At 34.1% G+C, this 21,590-nt stretch overlaps 1 protein-coding gene and 1 non-coding gene across 5 annotated transcripts in view; one reads left to right on the forward strand and one right to left on the reverse strand.

Annotated features, from left to right (window-relative positions):
* The window catches only part of SLC4A10 (solute carrier family 4 member 10), a 307,175-nt gene that overhangs the window by 70,806 nt on the left and 214,779 nt on the right, over positions 1-21,590 (forward strand). The window contains exon 1 of one of the 4 annotated variants that reach the window (XM_023516344.1): positions 12,647-12,774. The exons of 2 other annotated variants lie outside the window; for them this stretch is intronic. In XM_023516344.1, the coding sequence (XP_023372112.1) occupies positions 12,694-12,774 (81 nt within the window). In that variant the 5' untranslated portion in view covers positions 12,647-12,693. Of the gene's footprint in view, positions 1-12,646; positions 12,775-21,590 lie in introns of those variants that run through there. One more of the 4 variants, XM_023516345.1, reaches the window with a different exon arrangement.
* On the reverse strand, positions 8,595-8,663 carry LOC111727019. The gene has a single exon (XR_002774667.1). It is a non-coding gene; the product is annotated as a small nucleolar RNA SNORD31 (small nucleolar RNA).

Below are 21,590 nucleotides of genomic sequence, written 5' to 3' on the forward strand. Positions count from 1 at the left end.
TTTTTTTTTTTTTGCAGTTTTTGGCTGGGGCTGGGCTTGAACCCACCACCTCCGGCATATGGGGCCGGCACCATACCCCTTTGAGCCACAGGCACGGCCCAGAAGTTTCTTCTTTTTATGTGTAAATAATATTCCATTGTCTACATATTCTTTTTTTTTTTGCGACAAGAATCTCACTATGTCACCCTCAGTAGAGTGCTGGGGCATCATGGCTCACAGCAACCTCAAACTCTTGGGCTTAAGCAATTCTCTTACCTCAGTCTCCCAAGTACCTGGGACTACAGGCACCCGCCACAACACCTGGCTATTTTTATTTTATTTTTTGTTGCAGTTGTCAGTGTTGTTTAGCTGGCCCAGGCTGGGTTCAAACCTGGCGGCCCAGGTGTATGTGGCTGGTGCCCTACCCACTGAGCTATAGGCACTGCCCTACACCATGTATTCTTTATCCACTCCTATATCTATGGACACTTAGAGTGTTTCCCTATCTTGGCTATTGTGAATAATGCTGGAGCAAACATGGGAGTGCAAATATCAAAATCATATCTCTTAGGATGTTTAAGAGAAATACTCAAAACTTGGTACATTCATAATAGTGCAGATCAGTGAAGTCCCTTGAGAGACAATTGACTTTTCCAGGCAACAGCCAGTTTTATTACTCAGTTTACTTGCATTTTCCAATAATTTTGTGAAGAACATGTGCGACTTTGAGACACATCATTTGTTACATTTGACTTGATATCATAGTTGCTTACTATAAATAAATCAAAGTCATGGTTGAGAGAACAAATTATTTTTAACGTAGAAATTAATCATGGAAAACCTGCACCAAGGCGAAGACCCCTTAACTACCATACAACTTCTAGGTACAACTCATACACTTTTCTTATTATTTGTGCATGGCTGTTTTTTCTCCAAACATATTTTATGTTGTTAAGATCAAGAACATATTTTGCTTCTTTTTGACCTCATGGTATTAAAACAGAAACTTGATAAAATTGTTTAATGAATGAAATTCAGAAACTACAAAAGATTGCTTTAAAAGAAAGGGTATAGAGCTTTTCTATTTCTGTTAATACTATACTTTTTTAAAGAAAGGAATTTACATTAGAAGAGAAGTAACAGGGGAAAAAAAAGCTGGTGAGGATTAAGTTTTTAAGAGAGAAACATGGAGGTATAACAAACTGTTCTGTAGAAACTAATGGCCAGAATAAGTCGAATTCTTGTTTGATTTATCTTCTGTGATGAGTTTGCTACTCCACCTAATTAACAGAGTATAGGCCTTATTAACCCAATTTTAAGTTTAAAAATTAGCCATCAACAAAAGATAAAGTTGCAGAATTCTCTTAAAAAGAGATATTAACAAATCCCCTTCTGGCATTATTATGTTAGTTTAAAATTACTATTATAGGTAAATGATAATGACATAGATTATTTCAGAAATCTTAGTATATCAATATTGAATAACTTTTTATATCTTTGTGTCCAATAGTTAAAGTTATTATGATCTTAAGCTATATTTTAATAATCCATTTAGTTCTCTGTAAATCATACACAAGAAGACTGAATGTGAAATTATAACTAAGCAAAAATATTTATGTCTGTGAATATGATATAGTAATTACTTTCAGTCTTCAAAGTAATAGCAGTATGATATCTGATTCAGTAAAATAGACTAGAGAAATATTATAACTTTAAAATACAAAGAAATTAAGAATCCTAAAGTCAGTTGGGTAGAGAAGAGATTGCTTGTCCTCCTTTGCTTATTTCTATGTTTCTGAAGTTTTCTGCCCTGTGCCACAGACTGCAACTGAGTTTTAGCGCACCTATAATCAACATTTATTTTGAATATTATTTATAAATGGACTCTTATGGCTGACATTTCATTTATACTCTTCTATACCTAATACTGTTTGTTCTTAGGGAGAAAAAGAGAAGAGTATTATTGGTGATTTTTAAAATGTCATATTCATGATGTCTTGTTCTTAGTTTTATTTTCATCCTCCAGGAGGTACAATTTTGAGAAAACTCCTTGGGCATCCTCTTAGTCACAAATCCCACTGATATCAACAGTCATCTGTGGTTCCTTAAAGATTTTTATCTGCACATTTATAGCCATTTATGTTTAACAAAACATTTGTTGATTAACATTTAGGAATTTTCCAATATTTTGCTATTACAAATACTGTTGCCATAAACATCATTACACTTCTTCCTTTGTGTTCTCATTCACAGGCTAATTTTATAGAATACATTCTCAATAGTCAAAAATGTTTACAATGATCAGAGATCTATTTAAAGTCAGATTTAAAAAACACTTTTTCATTAAATTCAAGAGCTTTTTAATAGGATAATTTCTGCATTCTAGAAACATAAGCACTAACGAGAACAAAACATTCAATGAAGCAAATATTTGGTGGTAGCAGTTACATGGCCACCTGCCATTTATCCTATTTCCCATATTTGAGTCATCTTTGAAACTTCTCTTCTGTTTGCCAGGAATACTAAACCAGTTTTGAAATATCCATTCCAGCATATGTATTTTAGTGGCCTGAAAAGTGAATTCATCCTTATATTGACTCCATACCTACTTTCAAGTACCTTGTAAGTTCAGGGAACTATATTTATTACCTGTGATGTAGGGAGAGGAAGATGAATCCTATAATGATTTTATCTTAAGGATCATAATAATTGAAAATGAGAGACAAGATTTAAATTTTAAAAGAAAGTGGAAATGTTTCAGCAAATTCTAGAAGTTAAAGTTGAGGTTTAAACAGCTTCTAAAGAGGCAGGCCAGACCAAAGCAAGTAATCAGGGAAGGTTTCATGGAAGATGTGTTTTGTTAAACTTTGATGGATAGATTTAGAACTGTGGAGATGAGGGAGAAAGGCATGCAGTTTCACACCTCTACCTCTTGTTAAGTACTTTTTATTTTCTAGATAAGAGACACTTTGTAAATTAAGCACTTTATATTTTTAACACATCTAATCCTCAAAAATCACTATGTAGATAGGTTGTTGTTATCTCTGCTTTACTGGTAAGAAATCTAAGGCCCCGGCATAAAAGAAATGGCAGCACCAAAACCTGAACCAAGATCTGGCTGTAGTGAATGAAGCTAGAAACCTTAACACATAAAATGATGATTAGGAATGACTGGGCCATTGGTTGGGTTTAGGTGGAGTGTCAGACAAATATAATAAAAGAGAGTAATGGTTAATGAAATTGGAAATTTGTCAGAGTGCTCCCCAGAGGTCGTCAAATACCTATGTAGGACTTTGTAGAAAATTTTTGACTAGGTGGTGAAATAATTTGATAGCTTGAAAGTAAGAATGAAGAAAGGTTGCTGATTTGATAACTAGCTGGCAATTAATATAGCAAACGCATCTATTCAGTAATTTCTCTATACCTGAATTGTGAGGCATATGTTGCAGTGTTGATAATAATGAGGGCAGAGAAATGACTGCTAATGTGGAAAGGGGAAGGAGCTGGTTTCATTAGGCACTTTCTCTCCTACCTTCACCTTATCAACTTTTTAAATGATCCCTTTGATGCCTCTCTTAATAGTGGATATTATAATAGCAGTAATAACAATAAATGTCATTCATTGAGCTTATATTTTAGACTGTGCTTGATTGGCTTATATATATTATCTTATTTAGCCTTCAAAATAACTTTATGGGGTAGATAAACATTAACTGTATTTTGCAAGTAAGAAAACTGAGGTTAGATGCTTAAGCAACTTATTTATGGTTAACAATACAAGACTCACTCAATGTTTGTCTCCAAAGCCATTAGAATGTAAAAGTTGCATTTTAGCACTGATTTTTTTAAATGTTTCACTCCATGAGGTCTGAAGCAATGCCATCTTCTGAGCTTGAATACTAGTGGTAACATGTATTTTTGATTATTTTATAATTTCATTTTGTATAGTTTTTTCTTTTTTTTGATATCACAAGTCATTCTGAGAATGATAATAGCAGAAGATTTATTTAGCAATTACTCTGTGACAGTCACTGCTATACCCACTGTATTAAACACATTTTAATCCTTGCAACAGCCCTACTAGGGTTATCATCATTTTACACTGAAGAAACAGGCAAAGAGAGTATATTCAGATCCTAAGGTCAAAACAAGCATTTGAACTCAGGAGTCTGCCTCCATCACCTATGCTTTTATCCACAAACTTATGAGTCCTTTTGACAATAGATAAAGGGTAGGTTTTGGGGGGGGGTAACGTCATTATTTTTGGTATTTTTTACTGTTAAAAATCATATTTATTTATGATCTGTGAACCCGTTAACAAACAAACCCATTACAGATAAACCCATTATAGACAAACTTGCCCTCAGTTTTATAAAAGTATCACTTTACAAGCTTAAAGTTGGCAAGATTGCATTTATTTCCACTACATATTAAGTTTTTTTTTATTTTTTATAAAAATTTTAATATGTTTTGGTATATAATAGTTGTACATACATATTTTGGGGATACAAATGATATTTTGATACATGTGTATGATATATGATGAACAAATAGGTAATTGGGATATCTCTGACCTCAAATAGTTATCTTTTCTTTGTGTTTTGAACATTCTAAGTTTTCTCCTTTAGCTATTGTCTGTTTGTTTATTTATTTATTTTTTGGAGACAAATTTTTGTTCTGTTATCCAGGCTAGAGTGCAGTGGCATCATCATAGCTCACTCCAATCTTAAACTACTGGGCTCAAGTAATCCTCCTGCCTCAGCCTCCCAAAGTGCTAGGATTGTATGTTTGAGTCACCATGCAAAGCCTCTTCTAGCTATTTTAAAATATAGAATAAACTATTGTTAACTATAATCTCCCTTCTGTACTATCAAATACTAGAGCCTATTCCTTTTATCTATTTTTGTACCCATTAACTAACTTCTCCCCTTCTCTTCCCTTTCCCAGCATCTGCTAACCATCACTCTATTCTCTACCTCCATGAGATCCACTTTGTCAGTTCCCACATGAGTGAGATCATCAGGGATATGCAAGTCAAAATCACAATGAGATACCATCTCACTCCTATTGAAATGGTTATTGAGACAAAGAGTAATCGATGCTGAGAAAGAGGAATACTCACACACTGTGGGAATGTAAATTAGCACAGCCACTATGGAATACAGTATGGAAGTTTCTCATAAACGTAAAATAGATCTATCATATGACCCAGCAACCCCACTGCTGCGTGTATATCTCAGAAAAGGAATTCATAATACTGAAGAATTATCTTCACTCCCAGGTTTATTGCAGAACTATTCCAATGGCCAAGATACGGAATTAACCTAAGTGTTCATCAACAGTTAAATTGGATCAATAAGTTGTAGCATAAACAATGGAATATTACTCAGCCATAACAAAGACGAAAAGAAAATCTTGTCATTTGCAGGAACATGGATGGGCCTAGAGATTATTATGTTACGTGAAATAGCCAAGATTGCATTGTAATGATAGCTATCAAAAATTTACTCAAAGGATCATTATTTTATTTTTTCCTAGCAATGAAAACTTTTAAAGATTAAACACATAAATTTTTTATTGATATTTACCCTCATTAGCTCTGGAATGGTGCTTGGGGGAGAATAAATTGACACTGTTTAAAAATATTGTCTTTACACATGGTATTTTGGAGGTTTATTGGTACCCCTAAGGGGTTTCTAGGCTGGAAGTATATCTAATAGTTATTTGAAAGGTTTCCTAAGGCTATAAATTTCTGTTTTTTTGTTTCTATGAGTAAAATAGCATCATTGTGGTTAAAGGACTGCCTCTCTTTAGGTACATTCATTCTACAAATTTCACAGAGAAAAAAATAAAGACAAAGTCCACGTTTATCATTGCATTGGCTTATAATTAGTCTCTTTTGCCATTTTAAATAACTTCTATTCATGAGTTGATGGTACATTCCTAGGTACATTCCCATGGAACCATCATTATATCTTTGTGTATAAGCATAGACTCAAGAAAAGCTTGTTTATCCTAAGTTTTTGCTGTTATTTTTAGAAAATTTATAACTCTATTAGTCATCCTTATTTTAAGCCTTTGTGTTAATGTATGTCAACTTTTCCTCTTTTTATTTTCATATAAATTTATTGAGGTTATTATTCTACATACAGACTGTGTGATAACCTAGTTTGGTAAGACAGTGAGGAAACAAGATAAGCCCCTCCAAATGTTTATTTACTTTGATGCAGTAAATCTGTGTGCACAAAGATATTTATTATATATTTATAATGCTTAAAAATGGAAAAAATGGATATACTCAGAATTGGGGATTGGTTAAATATAGTACTTCTATTTGGTAGAATATTTAGCCACTAAATTTTATGTTTTAGAAAAATAATTATTGACCTAGGGAAATGTTCATAATATAATACTTGGTCAAGATGAATAATAGTTTAATATAATTTTAAATGTCTATTAAAATACTAAAAGTAAAAATCAGTAATAGTTATCTTTGTATAATGGACTTTTATGAGTGATTCTCCCCACCTTCTTGATCTTCTGATTTTCTTTTCTGTATAGATATAAAGTATTTTTATAACTGGCATAAGAAGTTAGTCAAATACAAAGTCAGTATTATTCACCAAATTGTTACATGTTTTATTTTTCTTTATCGTGTGACCTACTATACCAGTGGTTCTCAACCTTCCTAATGCTGTGACCCTTTAACACAGTTCCTCATGTTGTGGTGACCCCCGAAACATAACATTATTTTCACTGCTACTTCATAACTGTAATTTTGCTACTGTTATGAATCTTAGTGTAAATATCTGATATGCAGGATGGGCTTAGGTGACCCCTGTGAAAGGGTCATTCGACTCCCAAAGGGGTTGTGACTCACAGGTTGAGGACCACTGAACTATACATCTTTACTAAGAGAAATAGTAGAATGATGATGAAATCAGAAAAAGTTGCATCTGAAGAGTTATAGATTTGTGTGTGTGTATGTATTTAGATAGGATCTCACTGTTACCCAACCTAGAGTTCAGTGACACTATCATAGTTCCCTGTAGCCTTGAACTCCTGGGCTCAAACAATTCTCCTTCCTCAGCCTCCCAAGTAGCTGGGACTATAAGCCTGCACCACTATGCTGGCTAAGTTTTTAATTTTTTGTAGAGACAGGGTCTTGCTCAGGCAGGTCTCAAACTCCTGGCTTCAAGCACTCCTCCCACCTCAGCCTTCCAAAATGCTGGGATTATAGACATAAACCACCAAGCCACGCTTGGCTTTTTTTTTTTTTTATGGTACAAATCTGTCATATGACCTAACCTTTTGTGTTGTGGCACCTGACATCTACCCCATGAGGCAGCAGTGATTATTTATCACCATAATTAGGATTTCAACAGAGATATTCAGTTTCCTCAGGATCTGTTAGGTCTTCGTTCCTAATGGGTTTGCCGTACACCGTATATACTTGGTAACCTATGTCTCCAAGTTCAACCATATTAATTGTGAACGTGAAAACAGCAAATTTCACCACTTCTCAAGGAAGGGAAGTGAGTACTCTGCAGGACTCTCAGCATTTTCCGTTGTCCTGCTCTTTGTGGAAATCACGTTAGATCAACCACGATGACTAGTTAGAAAAACAGTGACACAAAGTTATGCCATCCGCATTTTCCCCATTTTTCTTCATATAACACTAAAACTGTTGTGAGAGCTATTTGTCAAAAACAGTCTGTACCAGCTTTAGCCCAATATAAATAAGGTGTGAAAATAAACAATCAATCATACACACATACTAAATGACATGCAAGGCTCAGAAAGAATGATTTTTTGAAGTAGATTTGAATATTTTCATGAAATTGGAGCAGGAATATAAGTAAACATTACACTGAAATTTCAGACAAAATTTTTAGTGAAAAGAGGAAGTACATGAGAATCAGAGGTACTTGTTCCACTACTAAAATACTCTTCAAAAACTAGTTCATACTTTTACAAAAAAATGAAGTCTGTAAGTATATATTTATAAGATGACTCACACTGGGAGGCCATCTTTTGGAAGCTCTATATTTTGTCTCTTTTGTTCAGTATATTCTATGTAATTGATTGTGCTCCATAAATACATCAAGGTCTTGTTTTCCATTTAATATTCTGTTATGATGCACACTTTCCTTTGCCATTAACATCTTTTATTCATAATACTCAGTGGTTACATGGTGTTACACTTTTGGAGTACCATAACTTAATTTTTCTCTTATTTCTATTTTTCTCTTCTAAATAATGTGACATCGAACATCTTTGAGCATAAATCTGAATCTGCCCTATTACAATCAGAAGATTCTCTAAACATAAAATAAGATTGAATATTGTTAAGAATCTGAAAAATTTTGCCAACTTGTTTAGAAAAGTTCAACTCATGGGCAGCACCTGTGGCTCAAAGGAGTAGGGCACCAGCCCCATATGCCAGAGGTGGTGGGTTCAAACCCAGCCCTGGCCAAAAACTGCAAAAAAAAAAAGAAAGAAAAAGAAAAGTTGAACTCACTTAGACTTTTGAAAACAATAGCATACGAAACGAAATGAGTTGCTTGTATTTTCAGAGGTATTCTCTGAAGTTATTTTTTATTTTATTGTTTTTTCTCAGTTCAGAAAATACTTTTCAGTCACAGTTATCAGACTGGGGTGGTATTCAACTCAGCACTGGTAAAGTGAGTTATTTTTTAATATAAGAAAAGGTAAATTCCTTGTTAAAAATAATTTTTGATATTCTTGTGATTCTTACACAATTTTCTGAAGTATTGACTGTTCCTCAACCTAACAAATATAGACAAAAGTATTAAAATGAATGCTATTTTAATTACTGAAGATAGCTTATTTTTGAAAAAAATATAATTATAAGACAGTGATTTATATAGAGGAAAACTCAGAAATAGGAATCTTGAATTCTGACTTGGGTTCTGCTAGTACCTGACCTTGAGCATGTCACTTAACTTCTCAAAATTTTAGTTACTTTGTAAAATGAGAACATTGGTTCACATGGTCCCTGAGAAATGAAATGTGAGTGCTAAACCTGTAGCAATTATTATAAAGTTCTTACTCTTTTAAAAATGCAATCCCTTATTATTTGGGATGTTCTAATGTTCCACAAATCACTAAATAGATACAATTGCCCTCAGTTTGTGCTTTTTACCCTGCTTTAGTCTGAAAGTTTTTATTTCCTCAAATGTCACATATTGCAAACCTATCATGAAGATAAGTAGGTGGGACATTTGGAAGGTGATTTGATCAAAGGGCAGAGATCTCATGAATAGAATTATAGCCATTATAAAAAAATGTCCCCACAAGTTGCCTTGCCCTTTTCCTCTGTCATATGAGACGATAGCAAGAAAATAACCCTCACTAGACACTGAATCTGCGGGCACATGGAACTTGGAACTTGGACTTCTTATCCTCCAGAGGTGTGAGAAATAAATTCCTGCTGTTTATTAGCTATCCAGTCTGTAGCATTTATTATAGCAGCACAAGTGGACTCAGACACTTCCTGTTGTCTCCCTTTTCATTCAGTCCAAGCATGTTCTTCTCCTAGGTTCCATCTCTTGTATCATCTATTTGTTAGACAGATAAGTTAGGGGATGTGTAGAGACATTCTGCCTTCCTCTTATGACCAAACCTTAATAACACTGGCATGAGTAGAACATCATATGAATAAATAATTTTTTTACAGAGCAATAGTTATTTGAAAAAATAAGATCTTACAGTATTAATTGGTTAAGTGGGTCAAGCTGTAGATTATAAAAAAATAATTATTTGGTTTAAATAGAGTTTATCAACTAGTTAATAGAGACTTTAAAAGCCTCTTTGCACTCTTGCTTTGGTGTTTTTATTGCAAAAATCAATCATTAATAAATGTGTTTGCAGGAAAATACTGGGGGAAAATAGATTATATATACTAATTAATAACATCCAGAGAATGATGAAAATAAAGTTTGTATCTCATGCTTTGACAAAATATCTGAATGGAAAATTCAGTTTTCTTATATCCCATTTATTTATTCATTTAATAACTTTGTTTAAAATATGTACATATGAGAGAATACTGAAAGAATGTAAACCAAATATTCTTTCTCAAGATTTTCTAGGCAGTTTATAAAAAGTAAACATATGCACAAGAAGTGGACAAATAACAAAAACTAGAGAATTTGATGAAAGTGCTTTGCTTATAAAACGGGATCTGAAATAGTATAAGAGATCAGGAGGGGACGCTGACATTTCCCTTTCCTTCATTCTCATGTGCAATCCTGAAACTCTATCCCTTTTCACTAAGATGTACGTCTGGAACTCACTCATTTCTTTCCATTCCTACCGCAACCTCTTTGGTTCAGGCCATCATCATCCTCCAACCCAAATTATGCGACGTCCTCCTAACTGGTCTCTCCCTCCAGGTTTGCTGTACTCAGTTGCAGCCCACAGTGTAACTAGGTTAACCTAAAACACCAAATCTGGTTATGTTGTGGCCTCTCATTCTGCTAAGGGTAAAGCTCAAGCTCTTAAATGTGTCCCGAGGCTTACGCTAGTGGAGCCTTGCCTCTGCCTCTCTCCCTTGTGTTCTGACACTTTTCCGGTTTCACCAGGCTGCATTTACCATTCCAGGAATGTGACCTGTGCAGGATCTTCCCAGTTTTAACGGTACTTTTCTACAGAGATACCGTCTGATCCCTAGATTAGGGTAGGATGCCCTGTTGTTGCTCTCTATCTTCTTTTTAATTTTTCAATCATAATAAAACATACTTGTTTATTTACTTTCTGTGATGGCAAGTTTTGTGATGTTATAGTGTCATGAGCGCCTATGCAATACCTGACACATAGAAGATGCTCGATATTGTCTACACAAAAGAATGAATACAGAAATAGAGATGGTGTAGTTAGGAAGGCCTCACTGAGAAGATGAGTACCTATTTTGATGACAGTAAAAGGACAAATACTACATAGACAAATCATGTTTGTCTATATGTGATTTTTCATCCAGGGGTGTCATTGTATGCATACAGCCAAAATACCGAGTCCTGTGTCTAAACCTGTGTCTATAATTTCTAAAAAGGGATTGTGTGGATCAGCATACATAATTTCTTAAGATTCGTTGTGACTAGTGTCCAAGATAATACATATTACACTCATCAAATAGTGTGAGTGGGAGAAGGGAAATTATATTGATCCATTGTTAGTTTACATTTATCTAAAACATTTTCTGTATGACACTTTGGCTAGTATTGAAATCAAGTAGTTTATTTCATTAGCATATAAAGTGATAATAGTATCATTAATTTAGACTGCACATAACGTGAAGGCTATTTAAGGGCAATGTTGTATTTGATGTCCTAACTTTGAATTTATTTGACTATATTGACTATAGTCATAGTCTTTTTTTTGGTTTTGTTTTCTTACTTCTAAAATACAAGGTTTGTTGCATGATAAAGAGAATCATCTACAATTATAATTGTACAGAATATTGATTCTCTATCATCAGTCTACTAATCAATCTTAAAATTTCCTGATTCTGTTATTTTGTGATAAAAGAAAGCACTGCTATAAACTTAATGAATAAGACACAATGGGGTGGCATGTGTAGCTTGGGGGGTAGGGTGCCCACCACATATACCCACACTGGCGGGTTTGAACCCGGCCCAGGCCAGCTAAACAATAATGACAATTGCAACAAAAAAATAGCCAGGTGTTGCAGCAGGTGCCTGTAGTACCAGCTACCTGGGAGGGAAGAGAATTACTTAAGTCCAAGAGTCAGAGGTTGCTGTGAGCTGTGACACCACAGCATTCTACTAGGGCAACATAGTAAGACTCTGTCTCAAAAAAAAAAAAAAAAAAAAAAAGAAAGAAAAAGAAAAAAGAGACACAATGAAAATTCATAATAAAAATGCCAGTAACTTACATAGATTCTACTCCTAGATTAAACATGCAGTCTTAGAATTTGATAATACCATGTTTTCTTTTGCATGTTAAAGTCTCTAGCAGAATATATTGAATAAAAATAAAAAGATATGTCTAAAGAATCTTAAATACAAATGAAGTTCCTGAAAATTCAAAAATAAATATGCATTCACCCATCTATTTACTATAATATGCAATTATCAAAGACTGACAGAATAAAAAACATTTCACTTTTGGCACTCATGATGGGTTGGATAAGTGATGACACACGTGGTATAGAGGGAAGATTCCTTTAAGAGAGCACAATTTTACTTGTTAAATCATGAAGTTTAAACCTTAGTCATGTATGGAAAAAGCTGTCTAGTAATTAAGAATCGACATTTTAACATATTTTCAACAGACACGTTGGACGCTTTAATTCAATAGAGCATTGCTTATTTTTAAAGAGCTGAAAAAATCAAAGCTTCCTTAGCAAGGGAAATCTGTATAGTAGCAGAAATGGAAAACCTGAAGGATGTGGCTCCTTCTGTGTTTGGATGATGCAGAATTGCTCTAAGCAGTAAGCTTACTGTTTTCAGACAGCATCAGCAGCATCAGCAAATACAACTGTGTCAGTCTCTCTTAGTACTGAGTGTTTGTAACTGCACAGGGAGAGGATAAACAGTATATGAGATCTGATACTTTGATGATGCCTTAAACAGATCCTGATGGACAAGTCTGCTGTTTGATATTTTCTTCACTAACCCTGGAGATGCTGAGAGAGAGAGATGGCTGTGATTACCTTTTGTAAGACAGGAAATGCAATCTTTAGGGATTTCTGGAAATAGAAAGGTCATGCAGTCTGGAACGTGTGAGACTTTTCAATCTCTGAGTCATCAGGTATGACCTCATGAATTATGATGATACTATTAGAATGTGGGGTTATTGTCTTTTCTAGTTGTTACTCGTTTAGAATATATTCATTCCTGCAATTGCTTATCGTCAGATTTTCCTTAGAATATTTGAACAAGTAATATTTATAGTAATGGGCAATAGCTAAACAATATGAATTTTAGAAGTGTGTGTGCATATGTGTGTTTTTGTGTTTACTTTGCCTTTTTGGGAAGTGAGGTTAAAGGAAGAGATTTTTTGGATAAGAATAAAAGCAAGGTTTGGGGCTCTTCAGATTTTTCCAGATTCAGTCTGAATAGAGTCAATCTGCATCTTTTACTTCAAGTAAAAAAAATAGCATAAATTGATGAAACTGATAAGGATACATCATAACAAGCTTCTTACAAATAGTGATATATTACAAATATTTTTATTTTCTGGAATTTCTTAAGCATATGAATCAATGCTACTACCATTATAGTGTGTCACACAACAATAAAAGTTTTATGAGTAGATTCATGTTTATCAACCTCTGGGCTGTAAGCTAATTTCCTGAGATTTATATTGCAATATCTGAACTGTTTCAGAAGGCATCGGTTTAAATCATTTCTCACATCTATCGACACTGCTCTTCTTAGGGCTTTTGAAATGTAGATATCTGCTGAAGCATTGCTCCTAGATGAAAGCAGACTATATAAATCTGCTTTTCACAAAGAAAGCTTGTAGCATTTAAGGATGTTGAAGGTTTCTTGAACAGAGAGCTTTGACATTTGCTTACTTTCATTTTCAAACCGAAAAGACTTGACTATGTTAAGCCTGTTAACTACTAAAGAGTAGAGAATCGTCACAGCAGGGGATTTGAATTTATATATCTATTTTGTCCTGAAACTCTGGTATTTATTTTAAACTATCTTTACAGTATCAGCTTACAATGCATTTAACTTTGGTTTATTACCTACTTGGGTAAGAACCTACCTATGTTTGGCACTCAGATTTTGAAGGAAATATATATATTTTTTAGCATTACACGTATTCCTCCCTCAGTTTTATAGCACTTGTCAGATACTTCATATGAAATGATCAAAATGATGCAGCATTTCTCAACAGATAGTTCTGTCTTCATGATTCTGTAGCATGATTATGATTGAATGCCTCATCATGGTGGCATAGATTTAAAAAGTAACATATTTCAGGAAGCCTGAAACTGAATTGATTCAGTTGAGGGGTTTCTCCTTTTTAATTAAAAACACACTGAAAAAAATTCTACCTACTGATATTGGCTATAATTTATATGTTATTCAGGCTACTTAGCCAGCTTATACTCTTATTAGTAGGGAAGACTGCCATATTCTTAAGCTTGATTAATTTTGGAATGATTTGAATATACCTTGTAGTTGCTACAAAACCTGTTTAATCTGTTAGAATTTATTTCCAGTATTTGCATGTATTAGTTACCGTGAGTACATTCTGTTTCTTGGCATTGGCTTTGGATTCCTCTAGGTATTGGTTTCACAGCATTCAACTATTTTTCACTGTATTTGTGACCTTTCAAAAGAACCAAACCATAAAGATTTTTGGTTACTTTCTGTTAGTGGCATTTAAAATTAGACTATCTCAATAATGTTGTGAGGGGAGACAATTAGATTTGTGTCTTAGAATTGTCCTTTATTCTACAAATTAGAGAGAAATTTCTCTGTTAAGATGTCAAAATACATTACATTAAAAAGTAAAGACTGGTTGAATGCAGCAGACATTTAAATGTAATGTCAATCCTTCCTCCCGTGTAGCAAGATGATCTTGACCTTTTGAATGATAAAATCGATTGTAAACCTGCTCAGCAATGATTGGTCATCTACTCCTTACAAAGGTTGCCTGTCTGTACTATTTTACACATGAATTTTCTTTGTATATCATAAAGTTTAATTTCTAATGGTGGGATATCTATAAGCAACTATTCGAGTAATTCTTCAATTCAGTCAACATTATGTGAAAGCTGCTCATTTGCTTGATGCTGTATGTGGTGTTATAAGGAATAGAGAAAAGAAAAGGTCATTTCCTGCTTTCTAGAAGATTGTGAGAAAATTTATACAATGAACTGTGCTCACATTTTGAACTGACTTTTCATAGGTGGCATGCTACCATCAGTTTTAATTTTACAAACTGATGAATCCTAGGACAAGTTAACTCTTGTTTTTTCTTGGGTATTTCTCTTGGTATTAGAGAAATAAAAGTTTGGGTCAAATTGTATCATTATCCATTCATTCCATAATTTTATTGTCAACTCTTTTAGAATGCCTAAGTTGTTGTATCAGGACTTTTTAAACTATATGAAATAGTTTGTATGCTTTAGAAGCCTTTGTTGTCAGTGGCTATAGAGGCTCTAACTGCAGCCAGAGTGAAGGTGAGTGGACCTAGACCATTGGCAAGAGGCAGAAGCAGGGACCCCAAGAATCAGCTCAAAAAAGAGATGTAACCAATCCAGTTTAATTCCAGGCTAGGTTTGGGTAATTAATTATTATGGAAGGGGGTTTTGATCCCTTTCCATAATACTTAACTTTATTAAAAATTAGTGGGGGTTAAACTTTAAAAATAGAGTAGCAAGTGTGGAAGTGTCTGATACTACTCATTTGGGGAGTCCTTTGAATAAAATGGGGGAGAATAGCATTCACCTCAGGCTCTGAGAAAGGGGACTTGGAGCAATGAATATGGACTAACCTTAGCCCCTGACTGGTGGAGAGTCAAGCATTAGTCTCTTCTAAATTAGTAGCAGGGAGGAAGGCAGATGCAAAACTGTTGTTTCCCTAGAATCCTAAACTGGGACATGCTGCTTAATAATGCTTCCAAAGTGTCTGTTTTCTTGACTTAGAGCAATGGAAAGTTGGCTTGCAAATTCTTCTGGCTGCAGTAAGAGCCTGTATAGTATGATGGTTCGGTGTCTGGATTGACATTTGCACTGGGTTCAAATTTTAGCTATACTACTTACCAGCTGTATGATTTGAGGTTGTTTCCTCATATATAATATAGGGATAATAAAGACATCTACTTTAAAGAGTTGTTATGAAGATTAAGTGGATTAATGTACATAAAGCATTTATAATAGTGGCTGTCATATATCAAGCACATTATTGTCAACATCATTTCTTGACAGACTTTATTATATACATTCTAAGGAATAGGATGGGCTATTGGCAGGCCTTTGTATTAACAGTGATGCAGTTTAGTTTTTTATTCCCTCTCCCTAACTCCCCTTATCAAATAAATTCAGGCAAAAGCATTTGTTTTACTGAAAAAGATGGTTCTAAAAATGCAAAGAACATTCTACATCTAATTAAATTCTAATGTTTACTGACAATAAGAATTGTCTTATTGGAAAACTTTTGTGTTATTTGCATCTACTTACTTGGGTGATTTAAACTCTGTTAGGATTTTATGTGTGCAGAGCCTTTGCTTACCTGTATTATAGCAACAACTTCATTCATGACAGAAAGATCAGTAAGCCTCTGGGCAAATTCAAAAGTGATTTTAGGGCTTGTGGGTTATACATTAAGATTAAAATTGAGGGGTAAAAATTGAGATTTAAAAAAAATAATAAGACCAAGTTTACGTAGTTTAGATTTAATGATCTGAGTTACTTAAATCTTACTTCTTCATTGGAGAAGTCCAGGACAAAAAAATTTCTCTGAAAATTAAACACAACTTGTTTAAGTAATTTTATTTATTAGTGAGTATTTTTAATTCAAAATGAAGGATTAAAATTAAATATCTTATAAATAGGATACTATATATGTGAATAAAACAATTCCAGTTCCTATTTCATAGAGTATAATAGTTTGAATTACCAGTGATTATTTAACATAAAAACATCTATCTGCTTAAAAATTGTCAATAAACTCCTAAGTACAAGTGAATAATTTGTCTTTTGGATGAAATTGAAATGCTTAAATGTTACATTTTATTACATCTCTTAATTTCTCTTCTTTTGAGCAATTTCCTCAGCATGCATCTATTTCCTCCAAATTGCAGAGAGTCAATTGAGTCTTAGAATAATACAATTTGTTAAAACAAACCAACTAACCATACAGAGCCCTGTGTTGTTCCTTAGCAAGCACTGTATTAGGCAAGGATATAGAGTTCAACAGGTCCATGCCATCAGCGGATCACAGATAATGAGTTACAAATACTAAGCATAAGTAATTATAACAGAGTGTAGGAAGTAGCAAGTGCAATAGAGATATAAAAGAGAGAGGAAATAGGTACAAATTATTTTGCTGGAGCGCTAAGTGGGGAAGGGAGAGGAGAGACTATGGGGAGTTAGATTAACATGCAAAAAGTATTATCTGAGGTTGACCTTGAAATCTGGCCAAGAGAGAAAAAAGGTCATTTCAGGCAGAGGAAACAACATGATTAAAAGTAAGGAGGTAGAAAGCAAATAATATGCTCGAGTAGTAAGGAATAGTTCATTTTGGCAATAGTCCAGGGGGATAATTTCGACTATCACAGGGAAGGTTTGTTAGGACCAGATAGTGTAGAATCTTGAATGTTAGATTATGATTTCTAAACTGAGACCATTTCTTTGCTGGTCTACTTATTCCCGGGGAAAAATAAGAAACAAAAGAACAGTACCTATATTTTGAAGTCATTTTCAGAGCTCTAACCCTCTGGAGACTTTAAAAGTGAAAATTAAATTCCTAAGTAGATTTAGTAGTTAGTAGACAAGGTAGGGGGTAGAATCAAAATGAAGGATTTTAATAAAATTTCTATCAGAATTACACGTGAGAACATTTCTCAGCCTATCCACAAGCACTAAAAAAGTCCTAGATTTCAGATCCTAAGAGACCTCCTGCTTGTCCCTGATGTAAAATCTATTTCATTGGTAGGTAATCTGATTTAGCTTTGGTTTTGTTTTTGACATTTCCTAGAGCAAGGACAATCTAGTGGGATCGTATTAATACTATGAATACTCATGTCACTATGGTGAATATTTGGATAAAACAGACGGTTTTAGAGAATATTGTAAATAGAAATTGCTGTTTCTAATCATAGTGTCACTGACTATTTTATTTTTGTTTGTTGTTCATTTAGAAATGATAAATTAAACCATCACTGGTAATACTTTTAATATTACCTTCTTCTATTCCATATACCAGAAGCATTTTAGTATTGCCCGAGATTAGAAAAAAAGCTGGGTAACATCCAAGAGCAGATTTCCTTTAGATCCGACAGCTGGGACATGACTTTGGTATCAGACCCAGGAAGATGTCATCTGTAACATGGTAATTGTGAAAAAATTGGAATCTAATGCTCTCAGTACATAAGCTATAAAAAATATGTCAGAAGTAAAACTGAAATTCCAGAGGGGGAATTGAGACAAACCCAGCCACAGTTGCTCTTCTGACTATTTTTAGAACCAAAGGAGACCCATATAATTGATAATACTCTATTTCTTCCTATAGAAATATGAATTATTTGAAAATCTTTTTTTTATAAAAATCTGGGGGGAAGTTGTTCCTATTAACTCTCGTAATGTCATATCACCTGGGAAAGAGCCATACCTGTGGTAAGGGCCCAATAAATGTTTAGTATTTGTTTTAGAACTATAGATATTTGAGATTTGAGTTGCTTTAAAACATTTAAACAGTGTTTTCTTCCTCAAAAAGCAAATAGATAAAAGACATTTGGCAGAAAGGAAACCTTTCTTCACCTCAAGCCTGTTAAAAATGATGATAAAGGAATATCAGAAAGAAGAATATGTTAAAATATACTCGAACATTTTTTCATCAAACTTCTCTTTCTAAAAGGCAGTATAGATAGGTTTCAATTCAGTATATTGCTAAATGAGCTACATATAAATGTATGCCGTAATTCCTTTCCATTTCTCTTCTTTTTCCAAACTTCTTCAATCTCTTAAGAATTGTTGAGTCTATTGGACAGTATGGAGGGAGACAGTACAGCACAGGATTAAGAGCTAAGGTGCTAGCGCTGGCCTCCTGTGTTTTTATCCCAATCTTCCACTGCTATAAAAATTCCACTGGAAATTTTTACCTTAGGAGAGTTACTTAGTCTCTCTTTTCCTTAGTTCTGTCATCTGTAAAATAAGCAAACTAATACATTAATCTTAGAGTTATAATGAGATTCAAATGTTTTCATGAATCAATGCTTTAAACAGTGCCTAGCTTAATAAATATTAGCTATTATAATTATCCTCACTGAACTAAGTAAAGTCAAGGAGAAAGCTACAAATATGTGTACACACACACCCCTACACAAATATGATTAATACACATACACTAGTAGCTAAAGCATTCTGTATATACACATATTAAATACACACACATTTATAAACACACATTCTACTTTAAATACATATATGTATGTATAGTATACTAAAAAAGAGATTTAGTAACTTGCCTAGTCAAAATTGCCTGTAAAGGGTAGGGCGATATGGGATTTAACCAGAAATTCTAGCTCTAGAGTGCTGGTAACCATTGTATTATACTGCTTCAGGTTATAGATACCTAAATTAGATAGCCGCGTATAAATTAGTCTATCCTATCAATCAAAGTCATATTGAGATAAGAGACATCAAGGTAAATTTTTTTTTATTGTCCAGGATTCATTGAAGGTATAAGGAGTTAGGTTACACTGAATTTGTTAGATAAAGTCCCTCTTATAATTGTGTCCCACCCCCAAGAGGTGTACCATACATGGGGACACTCCCATCCCCTTTCCTCCTCCTCTCTCCCTCATTCCCCTTCCCTCCACCTCATCAAGATAAGTTGAAACTGCCATAGAAGACTTCATGGAGAGGTGTAAATTGACTTTCATTGGTTTCATTATGACTTTGTTTGGTTTCCTTTCCAAGAGAAATAATATAAAGTCATTAGCACAGTTTCTGCCATAGGTGCTCAATAAATTATAGTTATTATTATCACAATTTTATAGATAATTTCATCCCAGTCTCTTTTATTGGGTGCAATCTACCTGTCAGTGTTCTTAAATGCATCAGAATCAAATTAATAACAATGATATTTGAAGCTTATCTCAGAAGTACTGAAGTCTATAGAGATAGAATTTAAGTGTCAGATTTTCAAAACCTTCCCAAGTGAAGCTAATGAACAGCCAAGATTTACAACGGTTGCTTTGTATGCTGATGACATAACCTATAGCTCAAATCTCTGCCTGACTCTCTGTCTAGTGTTCCAGGTTCCTGTTAGATATCTCTGCTCATTTGTCTTATAAATATCTCAAACTTGTTAGGCCCCAAGCTATTTTCTCTTTAAAACTTTTTTGTCTTTTGCAGTATGATGATGACCTGATGATCACCATCAACTTCTTTATCCCTATCTTATGTCCAGCAAGTTAGGTAGATTCATTCTTTCTCCTAAGGAATTTGAAATCTGTCCTTTCTTTCCATCCTCCATCATCTTGGCCTTAGTGGGAATTCACAATCATTCCTCACCAAGAGTGTAGTGGTAAGCACTTCTTAACTGGTCTTTTTCTTTTCCTCACCTATCCCCCAATCAATCCCCTCATCACTCAGCTGCCAGAGTACTCCTTCTTAAATGTAAATGAGGAACAGGCATTTGTCTACTTCAACTCATTCAGAGGCTCCCCATTACCTTCAAGGTAATTTTCAGCATCCCTTAATGGCATAAAAGGCCATTAGTGCTTCTTGTTCATCTGTCACATCCTGACGTATCCCCTCTACTTTTCCATCTATATAATATGACATTTGTAGTTTCCCTGCATTTATTCTCTTCTTAGCTTACTAAAATAGTACTTACTGCACACCCATTATGTGCTAAATGCTAGGGGATTAGTAGCGAACACAATGAATATGACCTTTCCATCTAGTAGGGAAGAGTCAGTGAAAAATTCATCAAAGTATGATGAGCTTCACATGACGAATCGAATGTAAAACTTGCTATAGGAGTCTGAAATAGGCAATTTACCAAATCTGGGGGTTATCAAGAAAAGTTTCTCTGAGCAAGGGATTTTTAAACATCTTCAGTTAAACTTAGTCTTGAATTCTACTAGCTAGATAGAAATATAAGAGTTCACTTAGCCTCTTAAAATGTTGTCCCTTCTGTCTGTAATGCCCTTGGCCGCTCATTTCTCTTTGTGTTTGTCTGAATGGCTTTGTCTTATCATTAAGATTTATTTGGATTAAGCATAAACTTTTTGAACATTCCGTTATCCCTTCATCATGGTCTTCTAGAGTCTAGAATTTATCTTAATTGAAGCAATACATGCTGCAATGTAGTTATTAGTTTTCTTCTGTCTTAACTATATACTATTTAAAGACAAAGAAAGTACTCTATTTATTTTTCTTTTTATTAAATCATAGCTGTACACAATAATGCAATTATTGGGTACAATGTGTTGGTTTTATATGCAATTTGAAATATTTTAATGAAACTGATTAACATAGCCTTCAAGGCATTTTTTTTTTAGTTATTGTGTTAAGATAATTATATTCTACACTTAGTAGATTTAACATGTACCCTTGTAAAATGCACCGTAGGTGTGGTACCACCAATTACCCTTTCTCCCCCCCTCCCCCTTCTCTTTCCCCCTCTGCTCAGGCTATAGTTGGGTTCATATGAAAGCTATACATTGGTTTCATAGTATGGCTGAGTACATTGGATACTTTTTCTTCCATTCTTGAGATACTTTGCTAAGAAGAATATGTACCAGCTCCATTCGTTTTAACATGTAAGAGGTAAAGTCTCCATCTTTTTTAAGGCTGCATAATATTCCATGGTGTACATATACCATAATTTATTAATCCATTCATGGGTCAGTGGGCACTTGGGCTTCTTCCA

This window comes from Otolemur garnettii, unplaced genomic scaffold, assembly GCF_000181295.1.
Source record: "Otolemur garnettii isolate 467f Iridium unplaced genomic scaffold, OtoGar3 scaffold00090, whole genome shotgun sequence".
In the NCBI taxonomy this organism is placed as follows: domain Eukaryota; kingdom Metazoa; phylum Chordata; class Mammalia; order Primates; family Galagidae; genus Otolemur; species Otolemur garnettii.